General features: G+C 59.7%; 1 protein-coding gene across 9 annotated transcripts in view; it reads left to right on the plus strand.

Moving 5' to 3' along the window:
* The window catches only part of CCM2 (CCM2 scaffold protein), a 41,928-nt gene that overhangs the window by 12,406 nt on the left and 16,161 nt on the right, over nt 1-13,361 (plus strand). For 3 of the 9 annotated variants that reach the window (XM_023250135.2, XM_023250136.2, XM_023250134.2), the window contains exon 2: nt 9,952-10,125. The exons of 1 other annotated variant lie outside the window; for it this stretch is intronic. In XM_023250135.2, coding sequence (XP_023105903.1) covers nt 9,952-10,125 — 174 coding nt within the window. Of the gene's footprint in view, nt 1-5,343; nt 5,545-5,672; nt 5,691-9,951; nt 10,126-10,166; nt 10,903-11,357; nt 12,690-13,361 lie in introns of those variants that run through there. 5 more of the 9 variants (XM_045052093.1, XM_006929057.3, XM_045052090.1 and 2 more) reach the window with 5 other exon arrangements.

The raw sequence follows: 13,361 nt of genomic DNA on the forward strand, positions 1-13,361 counted from the left end.
GGGGGGACTGGTCCCTGGTGGGTGGTGGGGAGCTGCACTCCTCCAGCCACACTGGGAGGAAGCTGTGGAAAACCCACACGTGGACGAAGCCTCCTGTGTCTCCCGAGAGGCTGTGCGATGTTGGGTGTCCCCTCTGCTGTTGGTGGCCGTGGGGCCCGCCTGTGTGGGGCTGTCCGTGGTCCTGTCCAGGTGGCTCGGGGTGACCTGGGGAAGCTGGGCCATTGCCTTCGCCTTTGTCACGACCTGCCCTTTAGGCAGAAGTGCAGAAACACCTGGTACCCTTGCAGGTGGTGCTCTCTGGGGGCCATCAATCAGCCAGGACTCCCCCCAGAATGAGGCCCACCGTCACTTGGCACGTGCGGGCGTCGTGCAGCCAATGGAGAGGTCAGACGGCGATGGGCTGCTCCTTGTCTCCTCCTCAGAGGCGCACGAGGGGTCAGCAGTGGTGGCGGCACGTTCAGGCCCAGTTACTTAGCCGGGTGGCGTGGGGGCAACAGCCCTGCCGTTTGGGGGCTCCATGCACCGTGGCTTCTGCCCGACTTGGGCTCTGTCGTGTGTCTTGGCCCCTCTAGGGGTGATGGCCTTACCGCGTGGCAGCATCGGTGCCCTGAGCCTTGTCTGCCAAGCACCCCAGCACCAGCGCTCACGTCAGCACGGGCACTTGTGGGCGGTGGGGGGCCTGTGTCGCTGGCTCTGCTCGGCCCGCTGGCCTGTAATAGAGAGGGCCCCGCCCGTGGGTGCTCTGGGCTGAGAGCAGACCTGGCCGAAATTGTCCGTGAGACAGACTCCTGAAACAGACCAGCGCTGGCGGAAACGGGACCCGTCTCGTGATTGGACGGGATGGCGGCCCCGTGAGTGTGTTGGTCCCCCCGGGACCCCGCGAAGATGCCACCCGTCTCTTCTCTGGAGCCCAATGACTCAACTTCACGCTCCCCCGAGGAGTTGCCGCAGGCGCGGGGCCGCACACAGAAGGGTAAAACGCGTGCGTCCTTCGTACTCTGTGCCGACGAACAGCAGATGGACAGAGACTGAAGTGAGAAACAAACTAGTTGAGCAGTAACATACACATAAGCAGAGTAAAAAGTCAAACAGGTGGAGAGGACAAGACCTGCGACTTCTAACAGGGAAGGTGAACATCTCGTAAATGACACATGGAAGGCAGAGCAGAGGCCCGGGGCTGAGAGGAGAAACAGGCAAGACGTGGGAACAGACAGCTCATGGAAAGAGAAACGCAAAAGGGTTTTGATGTGTGAAGACACAGCTCAGACTCCTTAGAACAGAAATGCAAACCGAGAGCACCTCTGGCCATCAGTCCCTCCCCCCCAGGTCCGCGGAAACCCCCCAGCTGACAGGGCGCCGTGCATTGACTGAGCCAGCATCCCACTTCCAAGGACCGCCCAGGGACCTGCTGGCAGCAGTGGAGAGCAGTTTGTGCCCTGAGCTGTGCATCGTGGCCATGTGCCACGTGTAGGTGCGCGTTCCTCAAACCGCGCTGTGCCCACACGCCGGCTGTCAGGGCGGCATGACCAGAGAGCCCTGTGAGCGGGCCCCAGGACGTGCGTGTGGGTGTACTCACTCTGATAGTTTGTAAGTGGTCACCTGGAGGCAAGGAGAGTGGGACTGCTTAGCATAAGCCTCATGACCGCAACCATCCAATGTTCTGTAATACTACAAATTGAATAAAAGCTTCTTAAAATGTCACTTGGAAACAAAAAGCAAAATGTGTATCAAAAATGATGTAGGGGCACCTGGGTGGCTCAATCGGTTAAGTGTCTGACTCTTGGTTTTGGCTCAGGTCGTGGTCTCACGGTTCGTGGGATGGAGCCCTGTGTGCTCTGGGCTGGCAGTGCAGAGCCTGCTTGGGACGTCTCTCTCTCTGTCTGTCTCTGTGCCCCTCCCTGTCTTTCTGCCCCCACCTTCTCTCAAAATAAATAAATAAATAAACTTAAAAAAACGGGTGTAAACCAACAAAAAGGATAACCCCTCAGGGAAGAGTTATTTGAGGTAATTAAACCGTGGACATTTGACGCATGCCCCCAGTGGGCTCTGCACCAAGGACGAGACCTACAAAAAAAGCCCTAAACAAGTTGTTTTCTTTCTTTCTTTTTTTTTATATATATATATGAAATTTATTGTCAAATTGGTTTCCATACAACACTCAGTGTTCATCCCAAAAGGTGCCCTCCTCAATACCCATCACCCGCCCTCTCCTCCCTCCCACCCCCCATCAACCCTCAGAACAAGTTGTTTTCTATGATTGTATTATTGGTAATAACCCTGGTGTCATTTTGCACCTGCTGTGTGTGTTTGAGGATAAAGTGGCAGTGTGCTTGCATTCGCATCGTTACGTGTGGAGTCTCGTCATGGAGGCTGGGGCACAGTCTGCCCAGGAAGCTGATCCGTGACCCTGTCATCCCAGATGGATTTGGAACTGTCACTCTGAACTCCTAAGGTCTTTAAATGCAAAAAGCTCATCTCCTCGCTCTCTGTCACCAAGTCCCCAGAACGAGTGCCAGCAAACACCTCAGTGCTTTCCTGCAGGGGCAGTAGTGCTCCTGGTGGCTCCTCCCCGGTCTGAGCTGTCCCTGAACTGTGCTCCGAACTGTCCTCCAAGCTGTCCCCGAGCTGTCTCCTGAGCTCTCCACCAAGCTGTCCCTGAGCCATCCCCCGAGCTCTCCCCTGAGCTGTCCCCCAAGCTGCTCCCCTGAGCTGTCCCCTGAGTTCTTCCCCGAGCTCTCCCCCAAGCCGTCCCCCGAGCTGTCCCCCGAGCTGTCCCCTGAGCTGTCCCCAGGGTCTCCCCCAAGCTGTCCCCTGCCACTGGCCAGAGAGTGGGCTACATGAGCATCCGCAAGGCAATGGCCATGGATTGTCCTCAGTTACGCTGGGTGATGGTAAAGGATCAGCATTGCTGTGGCTGCTGTGACCAGAGAGAAGGGAGGATGACCGGAGCAAACTCCGGAGCAGCCTGTTTCCTTTAGCTTTGTGCTCAGCTTCTGTCATGGGGGCGGGGAGGGGGGGGTATGCCAGGTGCTCTGTGGTCGCTGTGATGACCCCCAAAGTGCTAGGACCTGGTCAGACATTGGTGTCCACCTTCCTCCTCTCACATGTCCTCCTCCTCCTCCTCCCCCTTCCCCTCCCCTCCCTTCCCCTCCTCTCCTCATCCCCTTCTCTCCTCATCCCCTCCTCTCCTCATCCCCCTCCCCTCCTCCTCCTCCCCCTCCCCTCGTCCTCTCCTCCCCCTTCCCTCCTTTTCCCTCCCCTCCTCCTCCTCCTCCCCCCTTCCCCTCCCCTCCCTCTCCCTTCCCCTTCTCTCCTCATCCCCTCCTTTCCTCATCCCCCTCCCCTCCTCTCCCCAAGAGTTTTTGGGGTATAAACATTCCCCAGCACTGCACATATGAACTTGACCTTGCTCTGCCTGAACTTGATGGACAGTTTGACCTCGTATGAACTTCTAGGTTCAAAATAATTGCTCCACAGAGCTTGACAGGGATGCTTCTGAGCTCCTTCCAGAACGGGAAGCCCTTCCACGTTTTCTTGTCGGAACGCTTTAAGTCCCCTGTTGGAGCCCTGCAGTTTTATGACGCTGGGTCTGCGTGTCTGGGGTCCATCTGTCCCAGTCGGCCTTCGTACAAGGTCTTTTCCAAGTCTGTAGAGCCAGTGTCTTAGCACTGTCTTCAGAATTTGAGTCCCTTCCAGTCTGCCCCCCCCTTGACCCCTCCTGGATTGTCATGCCCCTCCCGACCCCTCCTGGGTCGCCATACCTGCCCTTGACCCTATGCTCGCCCTTGTCCCCTCCTGGATCACCTACAGGCTATGGGTCTGGCGTCCGTGGCCTGTAGTGTTTCTTTCTTGTCTTGTTTTTCATGTTTTGCTTTGTGTTCTAGGACAGGGCAAGCAAACTTCAGTAAAAAGGGACTGGTAGTGCGTATGTTCGGTTTTGTGGCCCAAGAGGGAAAATCAGGGACACGGAGAGGGAACAGATTCCCACAACATCTTCACGGATGAAGTTCAAAGTACGATGATCGTTGAGTACAGTGTTTTTGTGTCACAGCCCTACCGAAAATGGAATTGTTTTGGGGGCTGGTGTGTGTTGTTTAATTGGGGTTCAGCGTTAGCGCCATGGGCACATTGGCCGGACGGTCCACTAGTGGGCTGGTTCCATCCACGCCCTCCCCAGACACCTGCAAGGGGCATGTGTCCGTCCTTGTCTCTCTGCAGCGTCTGCTAGGTGTTCACTGGCCTGTTTCTTTCTCATCCAGCAGGCAACCGTGGTATGTGTGGGAGCAGGCCACCTGGCAGGTAGGCACTTCCCAGGGCTTCCTGGAGTTGTGCCTGGGTCGGGGGGCCAGCCCGCATCTGCTCTCATCAGCCAGGTGGGGACCAGGGCCACGAGGTCCTGCTTCGCGGGGGTGGCTTTGAGGAAGAAGGAGAAATCCGAGGTTAGGCAGCGTGCAGCCGCAAGTTCCTAAGGAGATAAAGGGACAGTCCAGCCAAGACCGGGTCTCCTTCCAGCCAGGACCAGGTCTTCTTCCAGCCAGTCTGATCCGGCAGCCTTCCTGTGCTATGGCACCTTCTCCATCCGGGGTGCACGGGTGGTAACTGAGGCACAGAGTGATCGCCTTGGAGCTTTGGTCTTCTCGGAATCGGGAAGTACTGAACTTTGCCACAATCTAAATGGAATCACAGGAAATGGCCACTTTCATGGGCAAGAGGCTGTTGAAAGTCAGCACGTGGATTGGGTTCGTGCTAATAACAAACCTGTTGTAATTGTTGAGTTTGACTGTTGACCAATGAGCATACGTGCTCGCTCTCACCAGACGCTTAGTTGCTAGCCTTCCCTGTCGGCAGGCTGTTCTGGAATGTTCTGTGCAAGGGCCTTCACCGGCAGCTCATGGGCTTCCGCTTTTCCACATGAGCGGCTTTGACCCCGAAGACGTTGACAGGAACTTGCTCAGAGACACGCTCTTCAGGGTCACAGTGGGGGCCCCAGCTCAGGAGCCCAGGGGGTGGGGAGGCTGAGGGCCAGGAGGCACCCCCCAGCGGTGGAGGGGGGAGCCCCATGGGGCTCTGGGTTTGCTCACTCACTCTTGTTCGCGCTGGTGCAGGATTGCAGTCATGCGGTTCGGTCGAGCCGCGGCCCCGGCTGGAAGCGTGGGGAGGCCGCCCGTGTGCCCTGCTGGACACACTGAGGCGGTGAGGGTGTGGCTCCGCTCCCATCTGTCTGTGCCCGCGGCTGTTCTCAGGCTTTGCAGGCACTTAGACGTGCTGCCCACCTCTCATGCTGTTGACGGAGCTGAAAGGCTTCAGTGGGTTTGCAGAAGGAAGCTGTGGTCTCCATCTTCCTGTTTCTCATGTGTGTCTTTCGGGGGGAGGGCTGCCATCTGAGCGTGTTTTCATCACGATCAGGAGTGAGCAGAGGAGGGAGGAGCAAATGGCCAGTGCAGGGAGGAACCAGCGCTCTTCCCAAGTCCCTCCCTAAAGTTCCTCCCCGAAGTCCCTGTTCGGACACACCTGCTGGCCGGTCCGTGTCCCATGGAGAACGAGGTAGGTGTTGGCCCGGTGGGGCTGGAGCCAGCGAGGACGATGGCTTGGGCCTGGGCCGCCCCGGGCCCCCCCACCCCTGCTTCGGGAAGAGGGGAGGAGGGTTCTTGTGGCTTCCGGGTCTGAGAAGTGGTGGCTGGTAGCGGATGGTGAGTGATGAGGAGGGGCCGTCATCATAACTCAAGAGGCAGGAGGCCTCAGGTGTCCTGTGTGCAGGGGACGGTGGTCGGCTGGGACCCAGAATCTGAGCTGGAAAGCGAATCAGGGAAAGGATGAAGAGAAAGCACATGTACATGCGTGGCCAGGATCTTGTGGATGATGTCCGTGGGTGGCCTGCATGTCTGCAGCCATGGGGACCCAGGCCTGCGGGAGGCCTGAGGGCATGGGCTGTGTCCTATTGGCAGGAACTTAGTACTGAAGATGATTTAGAAAGCTTATCTGTTGGGGTGCCCAGCTGGCTCAGTCGGAAGGGTGGGCAGCTCTTGCTGTCGGGGTCATTAGTTTCAGCCCCACATTGGGGCTGAAAAATAAAATCTTAAAAAAAAAAAAAGATGAGCAGTGTTGCAGCACGGGTGTGAGATGAAGGTGCTGTGTGTGTGTGTCTGGACGCTCACCGCAGGGGGTTTCCACTCAGCCGCGTGCGCCTGGGGCAGATGTGAGTCTATCGGGCAGGAGCCGCTGACGTGCCCAGCTAGACGGAAGTGTAGCCTCGGGGCCTTCTGCCTGACTCCCACTCTGGCTCCAGTGCCTCCTCCAGTGTCAACCACAGCCCCGCATGGCCCCTACCACCGTGCATAGCTGCCCCAGTGCCGGGCACGAATGAGGTACTCATTACACATTTGCTCAGTGCTGAACTTAAGGATGCCATGGCCTTGCACTTGGGGCGGGTTCTGTATCATTAGGTAAAGGATTAAATACAATACGTCCTTGAGAATGCCTGCACCTGCATGGAGGCGCCCCCGGTTCTCAGCGCGTCCCCTCCCTTCCGGAGCTGCTGGGGACTTTGTGCAGAGCACACTGAGCTCCGAGTTGTGCACACGCGGCCAGGTGATATGTGTTGCCTTAAGATTAATGTAGGTTCCCAGTAGAGACCACTGTCCCCTGGTTCTGTCAGAGATACACAGCAGGCATACATTTTTTATTGTGGATTTAATGCCTGTTCACCTGCTCTGGGCTGACTCCCCTGCCTGACTGCGCCTTCTCGATGTAAGAATTGTGTCATCTACCCATGGGGCCTGCCTGTTGGCCGGTCAGCACAGGCACTGAGTGTTCACCAGCTAGTACTTTCTGCTTCCCCAAGCGCTGAGGTCCTGTGCAGGGTCCCGTGCAGCAGAGGCTGATGGTGGGGGGCTCAGTAGGGGGACGGTGGCCCCTGGGCAGTAGGAGGTGGCTGTCCTGGTTTCCTCTGCCTGCAGGGGCCAGACAGGTGCTGTTTATCGGCTTGCAGAGGGCCTGCCCTGAGAGCGGGCTGCAGGGGGAGGCCTGGGGTCCCTCGCAGCACAGACCGTGTGCGCAGACTAACTCTATGAGCTGTGTCTCAACCTGAAAGTAACACTGTGGGTCACGTGTGATCAGTGCACCTGGTGATCTGGCCTGGGCTTCGTGGCGAGAAGCTGACCTTGGCAAACCTCTCCTCTCAGAGGTCAGTTCCCGTTGCTCCCAGGTGCCGCAGCTGGTTGTGATCCAGGAGTGTGAGCTCTGTGGGGCTGCCAAGTGGAGGTGGTATGGGGACAGACGTCAGCATCTGTGCAGATTGTAGGTTTCAAGAAGGTTGAGGTTTTTGTGTGCTGCCTCAGTTTTTCCACAGCCCTGGGGCAGTGCACACCTGTCACAGGGCCTGGGAGGTGCTCTGTGTTCAGAAGCCAGTGATCAGGAAGGGCCCTGATGACGAGGGTGCGGGCCAGGGCGGTGGCCACAGTCCAGTGTGGCCTGCCTGGAGTGGGGCTGGTGAGACGTGGTGTTCGCTCTACTAAATTTCCAGGGTCGTTTTCAACTTGAAGTTTACTGTTGGTGTCGGGCCAATTGTGGGTGACTGTTTCCCACCGTTCCCTGTGGGAGTTGCACACAGTGCCCACCTGCTCTGATGCCCCCAGGCTTTCACCCAGAGCACCCCCACTCTCGGCCACTCCCCAAAACTGTGTGGGGCTGGAACCCCCTGTGGTCTGCCCAGACCCCAGGGACAGGTGGGCTCCTTGGAGATGCTCTGTCTCTTTTCAGTCCGTCATGTGCCTGTGGTGGCCGTGTTCCGGTGACACCAGGCATCTATCTTGTCTCAGCTGAATCACTGGGAGGAGCTGTGCTTGTCCTTACGTAAGACACTTAGTGAGATGGAAGGTTCGAAATATAGATGAGAGTAGAGACAAGTACGTGAAGCTCTGCGTGGACATCATCCAGCTTCCATGGTAGCCCTGTGGGCCTCCTTCCTTATTCTACTCACCCCTGGCAAGAGCGCTGAGGCCTTTCATGGAGGGGGCATGGGGAGTGGGAGGAGAGGGGTGCTCCAGGGGAGGAGGAGCTGCTCCAGGGCAGGGGGGAGGTGCTCCAGGGTGGGGGATGAGGTGCTCAGGAGAGGAGGAGTTGTTCCAGGGTGTGGGGGAGGTGTTCCCGGGTGTGGGGGAGGTGCTCCAGGGCGGGGAGGGGGTGTTCCAGGGCAGGGAGGTGGTGCTCCAGGGGAGGCGGTGTTCCAGGGGAGGGGGGAGGTGCTCCAGGGCAGGGAGGGGGTGTTCCAGGGCAGGAGGGAGGTGCTCCAGGGAGGGAGGACGTGCTACAGGGCAGGGAGCGGGTGCTCCAGGGGAGGGGGAGGTGCTCCAGGGCAGGGGGGAGGTGCTCCTGGGTGTGGAGGAGGTGTTTCAGGGTGGGGAAGAGGTGCTCCAGGGCAGGGGAGAGGTGCTTCAGGGCAGGGAGGGGGAGGTACTCCAGGGCAGGGGAGAGGAGCTCCGGGGTAGGAGGAGGTGCTCCAGGGCAGGGAGGGGGTGTTCCAGGGCAGGAAGGAGGTGCTCCAGGGGAGGAGGTGCTCCAGGGGAGGGGGAGGTGCTCCAGGGTATGGAGGGGATGCTCCAAGGGAGGAGGAGGTGCTCCAGGGGAGGGGGAAGTGCTCCAGGGCAGGGGGGAGGTGCTCCAGGGCAGGGAGGGGGTACTTCAGGGGAGGGGGAGGTGCTCCCGGGGAGGAGGGGGTGCTCCGGGGTAGGAGGAGGTGCTCCAGGGCAGGGAGGGAGTGCTCCAGGGCAAGGGGGAGGTGCTCCAGGGAGGGGGTGAGGCTGCATAGCAGAATGTGCTGGTGGGTGCAGGTGTGCTGAGAGGCACCGACGCCTTGCCTGCCTTTGCTGGGGGGTGGTCCTTGCCCCTCTTCACCTTTGCCTGTGAGGCTGACAGGCTGGGGAGGAGCCTCACAGCTTCAGAGGTCATGGTGGTGGGATTTGTGTGGAATTTGTCCTACGGCCCTATCCCGTGCACAGGGGACACAGAAGCAAGAGCTTGTGAGGAATGTTCTGTGGCGTCGGCCTCCAGGTGTTTCCGTGAGTGTGGGTCTAGGCTGGGCCTTGGGTCCCGGCTGCATTCGGGCACCAGGCTGCATAGGCTGGCGAGTTGCCCTCTCGGACTGATGGGACGTTGCTTCCCAGTGAGGCTGTGCGTGGGTTTTCTCTGGTTTGCGTTCCTTCTGGCTGGCTGGACACAGTGACTGTGTGAGCATCTGTGCCCAGGCGTTGAGGGGCTTTCCTGCAGAGTCGCATGGAGGGAACCCCAGGCCTGTTCCTGGGGCTGCCAGGTCAGGCTGACTTGTTGGCCGCACCCCCCTTGCTCATGCTCTGTGGGTTGACTTTGGTCATAGGGTTGGGCTCCAGGGGAGACCCCGATCGGCGTGTGGGTCGCCCCGTGCTGGTCAGTACCCGGGGTCAGCGAGGCCCTGGACGAGGGAAGGGAACGCAGAGTGCACGTGTCGAGAAGAGGAGGGCAGGCATGGAGCTGTTGTGCTGCAGCCTTTGTGAGGCCATGACACCTGCTCGGGGTCCTGGGGTGAAGTGACCTGCTGGTGTCAGGGGGTTGGGTGGCACTACATTCCTGTCTTCTGGGGGTCCCCCTTCCCGTTCTCTTCTTAGCCATGAGGTCACTTGCCTGGACAATGGGCCCTTGTTCTTCTGGGTGTCTGTGAGCGGGTAAGGGACGGGCCTGCGTGCACCTGCGTGTCTGTGATGGATGAGGGATGGCCCCCTGTGCACCTGCGTGTCTGTGAGCGGATGAGGGATGGGCCCCCACCCCGGTGTGCACTGGCCCTCGGCCTGTGCATTCCAGGCCCACGAGGTGGCCCCTATGCGTGGGGACTGTGCTTGGTGGCTTCAGCTTGTTAGCCGTGGGGGCAACGCAAAACCTTCAGGAATAACGAACTCCAATCCTTGCCATTTCTGCCCGCAGCCCGGGATTGTGTCGCCGTTTAAACGAGTATTCCTAAAAGGTGAAAAAAGTAGAGATAAGAAAGCCCATGAGAAGGTGACAGAGAGACGCCCTCTGCACACTGTGGCTCTATCCCTGCCTGAGCGCGTGGAGCCTGACAGACTGCTGAGCGACTACATCGAGAAGGAGGTGAAGGTAAGTCCGGCCACAGGACGTGCTGCCCAGCGCTCACACCACGCTGCTCTGCCCGCTGTCCCGCCTTGGTGGCCTGTGGGGACTGTTCCCACGCTCCAGCCTCCTGCCTTCCGGCCCCATTTCTGGCTCTTTCCACCAGAGCAGCCGCCTCCTTTCTCTTGAGGGTGGGCAGGCATGGGTGTTCTGTGTGTCATGGTCACGGCCTGAACCTTGTCAAATCCTGTGCTCGCTGGGTGGACACAAGCCAGAGGGGGGCCGTGGCCTCAAGGTCAGGGAGGTGTGGAGGGGGCTCCTCCAGGACCATGGTCCCCGTGCTCAGAGAGGGAGCACGGTGTGCGGAGGGGATGCATGGCGGTCCAGCCTGACCCCCAGGTCAGAAAGGCCTTGGGCCAACGTGTGTCCCTAGAGGGGGTTCTACTCTGGCCGGGCCGTCAGGTGACCAGGGAGGTGGGCAATGTCCCCGGCAGACACATGGGACTGGGGAGGCTCAGACGTGGGGACACCTGGCATGGAGGAGGGTTTGGGCGACCCAGAGTGAAGACGGGGAGTCAAGCCGGCCTATGCACAGAGTGGAAGGTGCGTCCCCGCGGCCTGCTGTCTGCGTGCTGACCCGGTTACTGCCCCGCCGCCCATGCACGGCTTCTGTCAGGGGCTCTGAGGTTCGTATACATTCGAGGAAAGGTGACCTCAAGATGGAGCCCGAGACAGGCACAAGCAAATGTGGATGTGACAGCAGCCGTGCAGGACACAGTGGGAAAGCGGAATGTTCTGGAAGAGGTAAGAGGAGATACTGTGAACTGTGAGGCGACAGGATCCACTTTTAAATAAAGGGCTGAAGACCAGAGCCTTTGGGACAAAAGGATGTCAGTGTGTGTCTTGTGGACGAAAATCAGGAGAGGCACCAGGAAAGAATAATGGGAAGATGAAGAGATAGGAAGTTTGTCAACAGGAGACGGAAAGGGAGCCAGAGGAGATGAGAGGTCGGTCCAGGAGGCCCATCAGGTGTGGTGGAGGAGAGGTGGCCTCCGGACCGTGAGGTGGGACCCGTGCCAGCCACCAGTGTGACCTCGTGGGACACGGGCCCCTGTTGGGAGGGGACACAGTGTGAGGGCGGAGATGTGGGCCCAGAGCCTAGGCTCCAGCCCAGGCAGGAGCCCAGACCCCTGTGAGAGTGTGTGGACTGGCCGCGGCAGCACTGGGACAAGGGACAGGCTGGTTTTGTGTGGTTGCAGGAAGAACTGGGAAGAGTCGGAGCCACGTGAGGAGGGCAGAGCAGGTGCTGGGGAAGGTGGCCTGCATTAAACCACAGAGTAAGGTTGGGGATTTCTGCTGCATGTCCTTGTCCCTCTTACCATGACGACTGAAGTCCTGGGCGTCATCTGTGCAGTGACAGTAAGAAAGCTCTGCAAGGTTGGCAGAGGGCAGAGCCCCAGGGGCCTGTGGGCCCGACAGGAGGCCCCTGGTATCTCTCTCTCCACCTGAATCCCAGGCTTGGAGCCAAAGAGGCTGGCAACCCAGAGACACCCACGGGTGCGGACACACCCCAACGGAAGCCGCTCCCTCTGGCCTGAAGACCAGGAAGACGATGGTCTAGCAGGACAGACAATATCTAAGAACAAACATGGTGGGAAAGCCTGAGGCCCCAGCTCTGCCCCGCCACCGAACAAGGGTGAATGGGGACCCGCGCCCTCCCTGGGAACAGGGACTTTCGCCCCCAATGAACCCGGGGGACACTAGGGTGTCTGGGGGCCCTGGGGGAGCTGGAGCGTCCTTCATTGCCCAGTGGGGAAGAGGAGCGCCCTGGACGGCCGCTGTGGGACCAGAGCACACTCCCAGTGTGGGTGTCGTTAGAGTTCTGGAGGGGGCGCCGAGAAGCTGTTTGGGGCAAAAGACAAACCTAGAGATTTGAGAAGCCTAGCACAGCACGAGTGGTTCACACCCACACGTCATCAGGGAACTTCTGATGAGCAGGGACGGGGAGGACCACGTTGTCCACAGGGAGAACGGAGGACAGCAGCCACGGGGCCCAGGGTCAAGGTGGAAAAGATGGCGGCCAGCAGGTGGACCGCCTCCTTGAGCCCCGCCACATGTAGCAGGAGGACAGGGTGGTTTGAATCGCGCTGTAGCTAGTGACCATGCTCAGCGGCCCATCCAGAACCTTCCATCCAGAAGCCTCCAGGCCCCCGTGCTCTCCCTGGAGCGCTCTCTCTGGCATTTGGAGAATCGACACCAGTTCCACACGGTGTCTCCCGGGAAGAATGAAGGGGACAACTTCCTTTGTGAAGGGACGAGGGGCTGGCTCAGTTTTCCGAGGGAGCCACAGCCCGAGCCCGCACCTGTATGTACGAAATGTCACTTGGAACGGGCAGGGCCGGCTGACACGAACCTGTCCCTGGGCCACATGCCAGGGCTGACTTGGCTCCCTCGCGGGACGGCGCCTTTCGGGACCACAGAGTCTGCTGCCGTGATGAGGACTGCTGTGTGCTGGCATGTTCCCGGATACTCGAGCCAAGCTAGAGCCTCCGCTTTCCGTCAGCTCCATGCGGGCATCGCGAGGCCATAGGGTGAGCTAAGGGGAGCCCCGCGCGTCTATGGGGTCCTGGGGCTCTGCGGTAAGATGTGATCCTGCTTGGGCATGGGATGTGTTTGCCCAAAGAGCAGCTGCCAGCTGGTGCTGAGCTGGGCTCAGCTCTCACAGAGAGCCTGTCCGGTTCACTTGTGCGGGCCACGGCCATAGCCACGTACCAGGCACCAGTGGTTTTGCAGGAGCTGGGCACAAGGCGGGGCCTGGTATCCTGGAGCCATGTAGGGCCTGGAGGGCAGCACTTCTCTGCTTTTGCGAGTGGCAGCGACCTGTTCTTGCTTTGGTACTGTGGCCAGGGACAGCTGTGGGATGAATTCCAGGGGCTTCCGCGCGGCCGTTTGTGTGCCAGCAGCTCCTGCTTGCCCGCGGCACAGGGGACGTGGGTCTGGACCCTGAGGTCGCGCCCTGTGCTCACCTGGGCCCGGCCCCTGCGCGTTGTCCCAGACCTGCCTTTCCAAACCTGTGAAGGGTTTCCCGTTCCCCAGGGTGCCCCGGGGTGCCCCGGGGTGTGGCGAGTCTGCCTGTACTGTGGGTGCCTTCTCCTGGGACTGCGTCTCCTCTGGCCCCGCTTCTGGTCTGGAAGCGGCTCACGTCCTCTGTGTGGTCCGTGTCTGTGTGCTGTGCATGCGCGCTAGGTGGTGCCCCGGCTTTA

The sequence above is a fragment of the Felis catus genome, chromosome A2 (genome assembly GCF_018350175.1).
Source record: "Felis catus isolate Fca126 chromosome A2, F.catus_Fca126_mat1.0, whole genome shotgun sequence".
In the NCBI taxonomy this organism is placed as follows: domain Eukaryota; kingdom Metazoa; phylum Chordata; class Mammalia; order Carnivora; family Felidae; genus Felis; species Felis catus.